Raw genomic sequence first — 15,498 nt, forward strand, 5'->3', positions numbered from 1 at the left:
TCTATAATTATTTAGATATTAGTCCTTCCTGGTTGGTATAACTGACCAATCACCTTCCAGCACGGAAAATGATTGACAGCCTGATGACTGAGACGTCGCAGGTCAGACACAGTGGATCAGACACCGGGGATTAACACCGGAGGGGACCTCCCGTCGTTTGCGTATTGTGTTCAGTCAGTTTTAATTTAATTTCTGATATTTTGTCGATATGTGTGGATGATAGATAGCACAGGTGCAGTGCTGGCAGTTAATTAATTTCACCCAGTTTTCGTTTCACCTCGTCCGACGGTGCTAACAGACCCGGAGGGAGCTGATATCACGGTTCGGTGAGTATTTTTTTCTTTTTCTGAACGCATAAAAATTATATTTAATTTGTTGTATATTCCAGAAGACTACTGATTACTTTCCCATGTTCTCCTGTGTGTTCTGACCGGAGAACATGAGACTGTCACCGTCCAAGACAAGTTAATTTATAGTTAATGTGAATAATCGAGTCACACGGCTAACGTTAGCTCGCCGTTAGCTCCGTGTTAGCTCCGTGTTAGCCATGCTAACCGTAGCTCGTCTCCGACTTTTACCGGACCGGGATAAATACGGTTTAATATTTAACGACCACGGCGTCATGTTTAGCAGAACAGTGATCGGTTGGATCGGTCTACAAGCTGCAAAGCCCCCAGGTTTATCCATCAACTTGCTATCTTGCTGGTGTCATACTGTACTGATAAATACAATATATAGAGGTGGGGGTTTGTCATTTACTGCTGTACATTCACACACAAATGTCTTTAATTGAAGCAGACAGTCATGCACCTGCCATGTTTTAATTTAAGTTCTGGTGTTTTACTGTGATTCCAGGAGCCACTGTGAGAGCTGAGTGACCGGTGCCGAAGGAGGACATCATGTGAAGTTATGGAGCTGTGATGATGAAGAACAGACCAACTGTTAGTTTATTATTCCATGTCCACATTTGACCTCACACTTTTTAGGGTGACTAACTTGAAATTGACAGTGAAGATATCGAAGCAGCTATTTTCATAGTCCAGTTAATACAAATGCTTTATTCAGTCGATGATTGTTATCATTGAAAATGTAATAATAAAGAAAGTTACTGTGATTAAATTGTTGTATTTCTTTTACATATTTACCATAACCTCATGGTCAATGTAATGTGACACTTTGGTGAATTATTGTTTTCAGTATCATAGATTAGTTGACAAGACACATCAGGAAAGCACAAGCTCTGATATTCATCTCTAGATGCTTTATTATTTCAAGGAGGGTAACAAGATTAAACATTTTTCTTGTGTGTAGTGAAAGCATACATAGAAATAGTCCTGGAAAGTTTTTTCCTTAATTTATTGTTGATTACAGCAGTGTGTCGTGTTGTTAATGTTACTGTAAAGATCTGGCCCATTAAAAATCAGTAAAGCAAATCTTAGTAAATAAATTCATTTCATGTTTAAACTGCACTAGTAATTTCAGCATTTCACAGCATTGAAAACGTTTTATAAGCTGTGGATGATGTAAAAGTGAGCCATACTGTCAAAAGACAAGCTTGTATTGTATTAGCTGAATTTCCAGTACATCTACATGTTGGTAACCTGCAAAAAATATGTGCATATATATATATATATATATATATATATATATATATATATATATATATATATATATATATATATATATAATAGGAATGTAAAATAATAGCTAATAGCTGGGTGAATGCTGTAACGTGGTCGACAGGTCGGAGCTGCAGCAGCCGATCATCGGTGATGCAGGTGAGGTAACATGAAGTCCAGGAGCCGTAACCCACCAGTCTCAGTCCATGACAGTTTAATGTGTTGCAGCTTCACAGTTTGAGCCAAAAACTAGTCTCTGTGTTCTGTAAAACAATTTAAAACAATATCAAAATACGTTTCACAGCTTTACATTAGCTTATTAATGCTAACATCGGCTACAATAACGTGACACATTACTCCTCATGGGATCTATGTAGGCTAGTTCAAACATGGACATGTATTTAATAAGCTTCTGAGATTACTTTCACCGTTAAATATAAAGTTTACCTCGAGTTGTAGATGCTAACGGTGTTAGCAGCGTAGCCGCTCGGCAGTTAGCCGGTGTTGCTGGGTAAACTTGCAGCCTCGCAGACACGGGTCCGACCCGCCCCTCGACCTCCTTAGCTCCGCCCCCTCGTCCAAATATGGTTTCTTCTGGCTCCAAATATCAAACATGGCGGCGCCCTGAAAGCCAATCTCCGGGCTTCACAAACGGCCCTTCACAAACCAATGGGTGACGTCACGGAGGGTTGCCACTTGGTTAAAACTAGTTAGTTCTGTGTTTTTAAATGAATAAACTATGATTTGAGTTTACAAGTGAACAGATTTTTGTTTCTTTTTAACTGTGTTTACAAATAAAATGATACTGTATGATTAAATACATACTGGTGCTACCACAAGAGCACATACACATCTGCTGTTTGACTGGGAGAAAATATTTCTTTATCAATTTAATACCACTTTTCAGACAACACTCTGAATTGGATCTGACTGAGTTTGAGACCTAACATGTTTCAATTTTTAGACCCTGAATACAGCACTATTTTACAACTACTCATTAGTTATTTATACATTTCTATGATAACTCGAGATTTGAGATATTGGTGTCTCAGACTTACACCACCCACTGATTTAGAAAGGTGCTAATGAGATGAACTTTCACAGGCTCTTCTATCTAGTGCACTGGCCTTAAATAAAGCACCAATTAATAATAGTCGTAACACTCTTAAGACACCTAACAGTGCACATTATATACAAGGTAATATACAGGTTGTGCAATAGCATTTACATAATATCTGTTCAGGCAATCAAAGGTGAACTTGAACATGCCATACACAAACCACCTGACCTGTCACACCTACTTGCCTGCAGATAATAGTTGTATGTTTCTGCTGGTTGTCATAGCTCTATGTTTATTCATTGCGTAGTTCACTGCCATCTAAAAAGCAACAGCAGGAGATGTTTAAGGAAAAGTAACAAATGTTCTGGCAGATATAATTTATAGTTAACATTTTCAGACCATGGTATGGTAAATTATGATAAACTATATTATTTGTCATTAAGATCCAGTGCTTGAGATCAAGATCAATTGATGACTAAGCTTTAATCCACCAAATTAAAACACCTCAAATGTTTCAGTTCACTTACAACCATACTTTACTTATATCTTTTATATTTGGGGTATTTGTAATTGGTGCACTGTGTGAGACCTTTGTTTTGCTTTATGAACTGGCTGGCTTTGTTCAAATCATTATGAATTAGGAAACAAATACAGAATGAATAACAAATGAATTTATTTGAAAGTCAGATGAAGTCTCTGATTTACTCCTCATGCATTCTGTACACAGCATGCAACAACATCGTTTCATTTTTTTTTAATTAATCACCGTCTCGTCCTACATAAACAATAATCTAACTTTGAATACTCAAAATTAAAACTGGGTTTTAATTATCATACTTTTACTGGAGCTCATACTGTAAAATTCCCTGAATACAACCTCAAGTTCACATTGTGTTCAACATAACAGTCTTCTGTGTTCTGGGAAAATCACATGAGGGATAACACCAGTGGAATACCATGAATCCAGACCACAGTTAGTAACCATTTCAGGCATCAGCAACACTTTCAAGAGCTGAGCAGATCAGATCAGATCAGATCAGAGGAAACCAACAACACTGATACAGTTTTAAATTCACTAAAACCAAAGAATACTCATGGACAAATGTTGCACATCTGCATCCCAGCTGCCAGAAACCTTCACCTTCGTCTCTTAGGAGCAGTCTGGGTATGTACAGCGTGCAGTCTCATGCTTCCAGCATAAAGTGTGAACATTGACATGGCGAACAGAACACATAAGCAAATACCCAAACTGATGTTTACATTTCATCCACAGAACTAAAATGTGTCATGGGGATGGGACTCTGAAGGTGTTTTTTTTACGTTTAGCACCATCCATCTCTCCACATGTAACCGTTTTCATTATAAAGAGTAAGAGCTCAGTTTCAGCTTTCAGAGCTTCAGTAAAACTATTGTTCCTCCTCGTGTCCTTGGCAGTATCATGTCTCTGTAGCAGCAGCTCACTGCCTGAACCATTTCTCATAGACGTCTCATCTTGTAAGACAAGCTGCCCTCAAAGTCCCACGGCTGCTCATCACACAAACAACTCCCAACCTCACTGACATCTTCAGCAGGTCTTGCGAGACTACATTTAGCCACGACCATCCAATCCAGCTCGATGGCACTTAGGTCAGCAGCGTCAGCCTGCCTCGTCTCAGGGTGTTTGTTATGCTCTCCAAGTTCACTTGTCTCGGAGTTGGTCTTCAGTTTGGACAGGGCTGCTCCACACTGAGCTGCTTTTGATCGTACTCCGATATGAGCTTCTTGATGTGAGCCAGTTTGTTGTGTAGATATTCACAGCGAATCTTGTCCTGGTTATAGTTGGGGTTGGACTACACGGAAAGAAAGAAGAAATGGTAAATGGTAAAATAGGGAAGTAAATATCACATGCAGAAATCTAAATATAAATCTCAAGTTTTCATACTGTCCTTACCTTTTTAATTTTGCGATACTCTTGAAGAATTTGATTATGAACCGTCTGCAAGAGAGAAATACAGCAATAGCATGAATAAAGTAATACAGCTACAATCTTTTGATAATGACATTATTTTCATGCCTTTAATGATAGTAGCAGTGGAGAGAGACAGTGACAGTATGTGCTTCTCAGTGAATGTAGCCACACTTGAGCACAGTGACAACAGTATAATTACCTTGTATTTATGAGATTCCTGATTAAGCTGTTTGAGTTGCGTGTCCAGCTCCATGAACTGTCGGGTGACGCCATCGATGCGAGCGTGTAAATCTCTGTACTCGTTGTACTCCTTGTTGAAGTCCTGTTTGTAGCTCTGCCTCTGATCGTGGCTGCAAATCACTGTGTACATGCTGCGACAGAGACACACATGAAGACACATCACTGTCAGTAAAGTTCCCATCAACAATATGTGTTGTATTACCTGCAGGAGGTTTGTATGGAAAAGCTCTTTATCTTTTTTGTAATCAGATGAAGAAAACAAACATACACCTAAACCAGTGTGTTTTTATGATGTTATATTGTAGAAATCTGTTGCTGTTTTAATCGTTTGATAGGGGTTAAAGTTCTTCTAGTGCACAAACAAGCAGATTAAACTAAATTATTCTGCAGATATATTAAAAGTATGGGTGTAATTCATCTTATTTGTTTGTACATATAATATCAGCCTGGACTTCATTGTCAGTTCATGATCATAAAATCTCTCAAGATGTATCTTGAATATTATCTGCCATAAACTACATGCAAAACAATAAAGAACATCTGCTGAGGAGAATGGGACCATACTTGACCAATCAGTGTCATTCAATCATACAAGCCCCACCCCAAAGGTTTCTGAACCTGTGTGTGCAGGGACAGTTTGGGGGTAAAATTTTCTTATATGAATTTAATTTAGACCCTGGTTCCTCCACTGAAAACACTAATAGGGGAACTGAGTTCCTAAACAAGCTTTCTGTTCCCTGGAGAAAGTTCCTGTGGCGGAAGCAAAAAACTGATTTACTCACGATAAATAATCTGCCGTGTCATCATCCACTTGAAGCACACTGGAGTCAAAGAAAATTTCACTTGGCTCTGAAAGAAAGAAGGATGCACATCAGAATATTTAAATATATTGACACAGTGACATCACCATGTGAGCAGGTGGCAGCACTCACCTGTGCAGCCCAGCAGGACTTTGCTGTTCGGACCTTCTGAACTGTGATCTTTCTTCCTTTGTTTACTGTCTCTCCGCCTCTCCTTCTGCTTAACAAACAAAAAGACAAACTAAATACGATGACATTTTACTCTAGAAAAGCCCACACACCTCCAGGCCTGTCCTGTCGTACTCACCTGATCTTTGTGTTTGTGTTTGCTCTTCTTCCTTTTTGTTGTGTGTCTACTCAGATCCGGCACTATCAGAGGGGACGGAGGGAGAACGGAGTCGGGCTGCGCATGGCCTTCTGGGCTTTCAGGCTCCTCCTGAGCACAAGGAGTCGGCTCCAGCCTTTTAGCCACTTCCTCCTCCTGCTGACAGACTGCTGACAGGGAGTCCAACAGCTTTCGAGGGTCAAGCGAGTTCCTTCTCCCGTCGTCCGCTCTCGGTTCGCTGACGTCTTTATGAGCCACTTGGTCAGACGGCCTCGATCTTGATTTGTTACCAGCCGTTTTGCGAGACAAGTGGGATATCCTGGGCTTCTTATTAGCCAAAGGGTCGGTGTATTCCTCTGGCAGGGAATGTTTTGAACGATGTGCTGGGGAGGAGTTGGGGGTGTCTCGCAGTGGGCTGACCTGGGCCTCAGGGACAGTGAGGAGGTTCTGTTGTGGCTGAAACAGTCTCCTGCACACACAGTGATATAGCACATCAACAACTGATATCTCTACAGAGGTTTTGTATAAACTGAACATGGTGTACAGTTGAAGACTGCTGACATACACAATAAGCAGCAATGACAGTTCTCAGATGTGGTTAAATGATAACTTCAGTGTTTTTCAACATGGGCCTTATTTTTGACTTGTAAATGATTGATAGGGATGGAAATCTTTGAAATCAGTTCAGTATTGGGCAAGACCAGAAACCCTGAAACAGCTGTTGCAATGTGCACAACAGAGCAGCTGTCCATGTCAAAATAAATCCACTCCAAGTGCTTGTTTTTTTTTTTTTGACAGACTGACAGCCGCAGATTGTTATTATAAGTATCTGACAACACTCTGGGTTGTTAGAGATAAACCTTAGAAAGACAAAAACTGTCATCCTACTTCACAGAAAGTGTGTGTGTGTGTACTCCGGAGTTGCTGGAGTACACACAATAACACGCAAACTGACTGATAGAGGCGGCAGCACTGACTTCCTGAACAGCTTGTCTTTGTCAAGATTTAAGAGCCTGATAAATATAAATGAGAGAGCTGCTAGAGAGTCGGTATATGAAGTATAAGCCAATTCCCATGAAAAGACCAAATGAAAAGCCTGAAATAAAAGTGGCATTCATTTGCCTCCAAATAAGTTGCATAATATTCACATTTCTCAAGATGCTGCAGAAACACACAGATCTTCCTTCACACCTCTGAGTGCCTGTATTTGTCCACATCATATTATATCTGATTAGTATACAACTGTAAAAGTGCTACCGTCTGCAAAGTCATTTTCCCACTATTTCATCAGACTTTCATGATATTGTTTGTTACCTGACAAGGATCCTTTTAAGCAGCTGCTGGTCTCCTGACGTATAACCTGGCCAGTCCTTCTGCAAGTCCTTATACAGACTCTCCTTTAGTACGAACGTGTTGTTTCTGCTGTTGAGCTGTCCAACCTGCAAACAGACACATACAAGAATAAAAATGGTCAAAAAACTTCTTTAATGTGTTTATAGTTACCTCAAGTTCCCACATCTATTTGTAAAGAGTGTATAACGCTTTAGATGTGGTAATTATCTAACTGGCAAAACTGGACACTTGTATCTGTTCTTATGAGACCTGAGCACATCTTGTGTATTGTTGATGATGCCTGTATTTATTAAAGGCAAAACAAAAAAGAAAAGTCACCTCTGTCAGTACAGAGTCCATAACATCTTTGTCTCCTGCCGACAGTCCGTCTCTCTGCAGCCTCAGGATCAACTCCGGCCTCTTGTACGGCCTCAGAGCCAGCAGGTGTATTAATCTCTCCCTGAGCGGCCTCTCCTGCAAATCGCCCACGCTCCTCCTGTTGGACGCACCGGTACCTTTCTTCAACTTGGACACGCCCTCCTTCCTCTTGATGTTGCTGAGGAAGGACTGGGGTGACTGTCTGGGCTTGGTCAGGCCGGCCAGTGCCGGGGCCGGCGCTCGTACCGTTACCTTCTTGCCTGTGAAAGAGCAGGAAATCGCACATCAAAAGACGCCATTCCCAAAGAAAGCAAGAAATACCTTCAAAAGGAAACCTGTGAACTTCAAAGGGACCTGACTGAGGTTTCTATCATCAAAGCTGTCCTTGTTCTGTAGTCTTAAAAACAGTTCAATAAGTTTTTTTTTTCCCTCTAAATTTTGCTTTTGCCTGAACCGCCAGGTTGTGAGTGCGTGTAACTACTGCTTTTACAGGCTATATGATGCGTGATCAGACACCAGAGAAAGAGACATGGGTGGATCATCCTATTTGTCCTGTGACAGAACTGTGGATAAAAGAGAAAAGGCCTCATTTCACCTCTTGAGCAACCCACATCCAGGTTACACAGATGCGCGTCATAGTGAGGAAAAGCTGCTAACTAATGTAAGAAATAACCACATGGTTGCACAAGCCTCAAGTTCTTCTTTTTTTTTTTTAAACATGTACACTTCCTCTGAACTGACAAAATCATCAAAACCTAGTGTGTATGTCCCTACGCATGCTTGTGTGTTGTATGTGCCTATGTGAGTGTTGACTGAAACAAAATGATGGTGGTTAACATATCTATTTCGAGGAAGTGGTTTAGTGGTTAGAAGTAGAAAGAGGTGACACAAAAAAAAAAAAATCAGTGGCTCCATCATATGTATGTAAATGGTAAATGGTAAATGGACTTGCACTTATATAGCGCTTTTCTAGTCACTCAAAGCGCTTTATACTGTAATGGTCGCATTCACCCTTTCACACACATTCATACAGCACTGACCGCAGACAGGCTTTGGAAGATAATCATTCACACATATTCACACAGGGCAGGTGCAGGTTCAGTGTCTTGCCCAAGGACACTTCGACATGCAGACAGGGGGAGCCGGGTATCGAACCGCTGACCTTCCGGTTAGTGAACGACCCGCTCTACCACCTGAGCCACAGCCTGTGAGTCAGGTGTGTGTGTTGTACAGAATAATCTCTGTATATTGTGCAAGTATGTTTCTATTATAGATAGATAGATAGATAGATAGATAGATAGATAGATAGATAGATAGATAGATAGATAGATAGATAGATAGATAGATAGATAGATAGATAGATAGATAGATAGATAGATATGCATGTGTGTGTGTGTGTGTGCACTGTATGTAAAGTTTCCTGCAGAAGAGAAGACTGGCTATTACTACCACTGGTTACCACACATGTTGCTATGGTAACCAATGCAATATGGCTGACTTTTTTTTTTTTCCTTGAGATAACCAGCACAGTACAAATTTGTCTTCAGGCCAGTCTTATTCCTTAGCTGGAGTTAACCATTGTATAACGAGACAGACAGACTCTGTGTACATGCGAGTAAATCTCTCTCTTCTCTCTCTCTCTCTCTCTCTCTCTCTCTCTCCGTACCCTGGAAACGCCCCCCGTGTTTGATGACAATGGCCCCTCGGCTGCGCGTCTCCTCCTCAGCTTGGGCCATGCTCTGACGAGCCTTATCGTACGAGTCATCTGTAGCGTTGACTGTCATCTTTTTCTGAATCACCCCGAGACATGACAGCTCCTCTGCAGCACTGGGTGGAGGAGGAGGAGGAGGAGGAGGAGGAGGAAGGGGAGGGAGGAGGAAGAGGAGGAGGAGAGAGGCAGACAATGATCTAATATTGCTCTCAGGACTCCTTCTACACGTTATACATTTCAAACAAAACACTGTTTAACACAACACACTTGCTTGACTGATGCTTTCACAGCGTTCAGCTACAGCAACAGTTTTAACAGGTGTGATTTGCGCAGCAGCAACAAACACTGTTGCATTTTTGTCAGGACTCAGTGGCAGATTTGATGAGTAATTCCTCAGCTTTTTTTTTTTTTTTTTTTTTTACAACTCCTGACACTTGTCACATTTCCAGCTTGTTAGACCCGTACAGTCAAGAGGCCTGTGTTTTCTCAGGCATTAAAGTGACGCTACCAGCGGGGTGACTCTCACACAGCAGCAGGGGAGTCGAGACATTTTTAAAAATATTGAAACAAATTCAGACGCCCAGTTAATACTATACGTAGAATACAAAGTAAACATGCAATCATGCAATTAGTGCAGACACAAGCAGAGTACAGCCCTCATGAGTAGGTTTGAATACTATGAGCTTCCCTTTATACCATAAAATGTGCAATCCCCACTATATTTATGACACTTTTGTTACACCTGCAACTGTTTTGGAGTATCAAGTTCTCATTATTGTTCCCTAAAGGTGAATTATCACATCTTAAATCTGACAAATGCTGCAAAAAGTGCAAGTTATCTTCATGTATTATAGAGTTTATTTTCTTGTGTTTTACCCGGTGCTGAGTTGTTGGACGCAGTCGAAGCTTCCATGTGGATTATCACGGGCAACGTTGGTCACACCAAAGGTGAATATCCTCCCTTCATCTCTCTTCTCTGAGGTAGGGATGGTGATTCTCTGCAAGACGAAAAAAGAAAATCGCACATTTAAAAACAAAAAAAAGATGTTCAATCTCATGAACAGCACTGAATGAGCTACTGTGTGCGAGTCGATAGTAAGACCAGTTCTTCTTACCCCTTGGTTTCCGCTAAAACAGATGGTGGGGTGGGAAGACCAGCCCTGGAGAGCAAAGACAAATCGTTAGTTTAGACACACAAACACAGATCTGATAAGACATTAACAAAGACGTATGTTTAACATAAAACAGGGTCAACTTGTGGTTTGAACAGCAGCGCTTTTGTTTTCCCATCATCAGCTCTTACTTCTATATGCATTTGCTTTCCTTACGCTGTTGTTCCTCAGGTTGTGTACATTTTTATCACAGTGTTTTAACCTGTCAGTCTGATAAAGCCCCTCAGCCCACATTTCTGCCACCTGTTCTATGGATTTTAATGTGGGCGTTATTTAATGTTACAATACACATAAAAACAGATATTCTAAACAGTGATGAGTTTTTTTTTTCCTTTTCCAATTTCTTATCTAAAACTTCAGAGCAGTAGCTACCAGTCTCCTCTTTTCCCAAAACTTTGAATCTGAATTCCTCATGTCATCAAACTGGTATTGTTTTTTTTTTTTTTTTGTGCAGCTGTTGTTTCCTACACACGGTCTGCCTTGACCGAGTCACAAGTGAAAAGCGCGAACCCAATTACCTGTGAACGTCACAAGCGCCTGCTCCAATTCACAGGTTCATATGTAAAAGCCATTTGAAACCTTTCGTGGCTGCAGAGTCTGAGGACAGCTGGATCTGAAAACTACAAACATGTTTGGGTTTTTTTGTTTTGTTTTTTGTTTTTTAAACTGGGTGGGTGTGGTGTTTAAAGTTTTTAAAGCTTATGACGCCTCTGTAGCTTGTTACTCACCTCTGCTTGGATCTGGCAGCTATTAGCATACCAAACACTAGTACTCGGTGGTCAAGATGCTTTGTTGTAACACAGGCTTTAGGTTCAACCAAGAAGAATGTGAAATACATTTTAAAAAAAGGTTACATTTGTCATCTAATTTTCATGATGAGTGGACTGATCTTTTAAAACCGACATGATAAAAATGAATCTACTGTGTATTGATCATGCCATGACTGATCCCTCAGCGTTGATGCAACTGCGGTGTACTGGTTTTGGTGCATTACTGGTATAAATACTAAAGATCAGCCTCCTTGAAAGCTAAACACAGACATGCAAACAAAGGTTTTCAACCAAATCAATCGACTGCATGAGTAACCCCACAGTAAAAACATGTAACCCTGATGTATCCCTCACCTGTACATGACATACCCTTTGAATAAATTCAATTTGATTGTTAAAGAGGGCACCGGCTAAGGTCATGACGACCCGCTGTTCAAATACAGCAGCCTGTCACTTGAGCGTACGATGAAAACGCAGCAGCGAAATAACAGCCTGTCATCTCCTCACAGGGTCGAACTGGCCTGTAGGAAACTGTAGAAATGACAGGCCAAAGTGACACGTTTGCAGCACGGAGCGGAAAGTATGCGACGACGAGAATCTAATTGACCTTTCCGTGAAGGAAGATTTGTGAGTCCACCTGTTGATGAGTGCAGATGAGCAATGTGACTGTTGGCCTGTACTGTAGGTAGGCTACATGAGGAGGTGGAGTTTCTTTTTATTTATTTAATATTTTGCTGTTTTTATTTTTATTTTTTTGTCTTCATGATCAGGCCAAGTGGGTATGAATAGCCACACTTGAAGCTAAATAAAGAAACTAGATACGTGCACAGCAACAGTATTGTATGCGTGTGTTTTGAGTCAGGTGTTTTCCCCACCTTCCTGTCTTGTCTGTCTCTGGGCATACACAAGAGCAGAGCAGCAGTGTGGTTGCTGTCACACTTTATCAGAAAAGAGGTGAATGTGCACTTCTTCTCTGAGGAGTTTCCTACCAGTGTTACTAGGAATCACTGAATTGAGGAAGTGTATGCTACATCATGGCTGTTGTCATACTTCCTGCAGCGTCTGATTCATTTATGATTAACTGGGTCAAATGTTTTTTTTTTAATTTTTGAGTCCATCCATCTGTGTATGTGTATGTGTGCCTCCCTCCTGGATATAATACTGTAGATACAAGCTGGCAGCAAGTGTGTATTTCTTTGGCTAAAAATGCTAAACACTCTGTACAAATGTAATCCAAAAACACCCTCCTACTAACTACCAGCCCCACATCCCCCCCAGCCTTTCTTTCTTTCTTTCTTTCCTTCTTTCTGTCTGCCTCTCCTCTCCTCTCCTTTCTTCTCCCACTCCGATTAGCATTCATAGTACTCGCCAGCAGCTTGTAACGACTTGAACGACAGCTTTATTTTTCTCTTTTTACTAATCATCATCAAACAGGAGGAGAGCGTTGTTTCCGCATTGTATTATGCAACATACTTTCCCCCCACTTCACGGCTGAAAAAAAAGGAGGCTCGTCTGAGGCAACAAGCCCGAAAACATAGCCTACTGCTGCTGCTGGTGGTGGTGAACTTCGAGTTGAAATGTGAAGCTCAAACCCGCCTTCCTCCCTTCTTTCTTTCCTTCCTTCCTTGTCCCCTTTTTCTCGCCACTTCGTCTTTTATAGTGTGTGGTGGTTGGTCCTCTGAACGAGGCGGCACAACAGGTTTCAACAGCAGTAGTCGGCTATGTTGTTGTTGTTATTGTAGCTAATTATTCGAGGGTGAATTAGCAACAAACAAATATTAAAGAAAAGAGAGAGAGAGAGAGAGAGAAAAAAAAAAGACGACCCACCTTGCCGTTTTGAAAGGTACCGATGGCTCTTGCCGCGCTGTCAGTGAGTTTGACGTGAAAAACGGAGACGTTGCCGCCGCCGCCGAGGCTCAGTTTTCCGCTGGACAGTCCGTAACACTGGTTCTCCCGGAGCACCGACATCCCGCCGCGATGGCCCCCGCTGCCAGGCTTTATTCCGGTCGGCGGCACGAATCCGACATAAACAAACCGACACACCGGGAGGGAGGAGGAGGAAGAGGAGGAGGAGGAGGAGGAGGTCCAGAGAAAGAGCTCAACGGTGCTCCGCGCGGCTGCTGCTGCTGCCTGCTGCTTCTCCGCCGCCGCGCGCTATTCTGGAGTAGATCGCATTACGTCATGACGGCTGAACTCAGAGCAGATTTTATTGGCCGACGGACATAAATAAACCATTACGTAGAGCTTACGTAACCACTTCTACTTTTCCTGTGTTGTCTCCTCTCGCTCCGTTCATTTCACCTGCTTTCACACGCAGGGAATTTCTTTCGTAGGAGTTTATAAAGGCAATTGACCTCGTCTGTCCTCGGGTTTTAGTGTTTTATATTTTTATGATGCATAGGCTAGTTTTAAAAAGTAAAAAAAAAAAAAAAAAAAAAAAAAAAAAATCATATTTTCATCAATGAACGTAGCCAGGTTTTAGAAATCCTCAGGTCTGGCATATTCCTAGCGGTTCATTTTTACGATGTGCAAACATTTAAGGCGCTTTATTTGTTGATTTGTTTGATTCTTATCTATCACGTAGCCTAATGTCTCAGGAGGGAGGCGTCTGATCTGTCACACATTATTCAGTCTGTGGCTTCAGACAAACATACAGGCACAGCCATAGAGGCCTATGTACAGCAGGGGCCCTGTAACAGATGGTCTGGCCCCACAGAGCTCTGATCTCAGCATCATGGAGTTAGTCTGAGATCACATGAACAGACATTACACATTGAGACAGCCTGGATCCACAGGATAATGTCGTTGTTCTCTTTGTTTACAACATTTGCCTCACATTGATTAATAAATAAAAAATGTGTATGCCTGTTTTTAAAAATCATCCTCAGTTTACTTTTAGTGCTTAAAACTTTTAGGCCTATATATCCACGTTTAAAGGTTAGTGAATCATCACTCATCAAGTGTCACACACCCACATGGATTTACTTACATGCAATAGAAAGCAGAACATGCTATTATGTACTTGTAAAACGCATAATTACAATACTTTTATAGATAATGTATGCTGACAGTGGGCATTTAGCAAAAATTGACAAAAACTGAGTGTATGTCTAACATCTAATATGCATTTCACACTCAACCTCATTGAAATCTTGAAACGATGAAAACGGTATTTCTGCTGTTTGTTTTGTTTTTTTTTTTTTTTACCACATAAGCAGTGGCTAAAAGATGTCGTCATATAGTGGTGTTATCTCCCAGTCTGCAATGTACCTAGATATTATAAATTCAACTCAAAGTGAGAGCTCTGGGTTAAATATTGTCAGACGATTAGTGGATGATGACAAGAATGTCATACGCATATGCTTTACAGACAGGCAGGTGGTAAGTTTAAAGTTTATGCAAATAAAAAGTAGATTATTTACAATGTATGAGTTTATGTTACTGATTTATTTATTTATTCCCTGAAAGTTGGAAATGTTCTTCTCAGTGGAGGGACAAGGTGTCTTTTAATTTGAAGAATTACAAACTACAAAATCAGATAGAACTGAGAGACCATAGTTTGAAAAACAGCACATCTCTGATGCACATGAGATGACTCAAATGCAAAGGCTGATGGAAAAGCTATACACACACATACACATAAGTACTCCAAGAAGCTGCCTAATTAGAGGACTTGAGGTGCCACTGTCATTTTCATGTCCATTCAGGATGTTTGCATGTAGATAATGGAGGGAAAATTGATGAACAGCCCTGATTTCTGCTAATACCCTTTGCTATTTTTGTTAGCTCCAACTAATTGCTGTTCGACTTAATTACACGTCTGGTATTTGAGGGTTTGTGAAGTGCTTTTCTGATCTCAGGCAGACACAGTCTCTTTTCTCTCCCTCCCTCCCTCTCTGTCTGCCATTTTCAAACCATTCAAGTCACATTTATTTATTTAACAGAACAGTTGCTCAGTACTGAGAGAAGTGAACGCAAAGACAGACAAATACAAACGGGAGAACAAATGCACGGCGGATTTTCAGATACAAACGAGCTGCTGTGAGTTTATGCGTGTGTGTGTGTGTGTGTGTGTCAATGCACTTTGAGTTTCAGTGTGTGTGTCCCCGTCTGTCTCTCAGCCAGTGTTTGAACACAGACGGT

At 41.1% G+C, this 15,498-nt stretch overlaps 1 protein-coding gene across 2 annotated transcripts; it reads right to left on the minus strand.

The window, feature by feature from the left end:
* Window positions 1–3,348: 3,348 nt before the first annotated feature.
* LOC311005825 (RNA polymerase II elongation factor ELL-like) lies at window positions 3,349–13,484 on the minus strand. 2 transcript variants are annotated; one of them, XM_083998419.1, is made up of 12 exons: window positions 13,183–13,484; window positions 10,529–10,573; window positions 10,290–10,411; window positions 9,369–9,529; window positions 7,664–7,962; window positions 7,307–7,431; window positions 5,975–6,461; window positions 5,800–5,884; window positions 5,650–5,716; window positions 4,827–4,998; window positions 4,610–4,654; window positions 3,349–4,508 (listed from the first exon to the last, which is right to left on the minus strand). In XM_083998419.1, exons 1-12 carry the CDS (start codon window positions 13,321–13,323, stop codon window positions 4,380–4,382), a joined length of 1,878 nt encoding a protein of 625 aa, XP_083854545.1. In that variant the 5' UTR covers window positions 13,324–13,484; the 3' UTR covers window positions 3,349–4,379. The 2 variants fall into 2 exon arrangements, with proteins under 2 accessions (XP_083854545.1, XP_083854544.1); XM_083998418.1 differs by having other exon boundaries at window positions 5,800–5,887.
* Between the last annotated feature and the right edge of the window lie 2,014 nt (window positions 13,485–15,498).

This window comes from Trachurus trachurus (assembly GCF_905171665.1).
Source record: "Trachurus trachurus genome assembly, chromosome: 22".
Taxonomy (NCBI): Eukaryota; Metazoa; Chordata; class Actinopteri; order Carangiformes; family Carangidae; genus Trachurus; species Trachurus trachurus.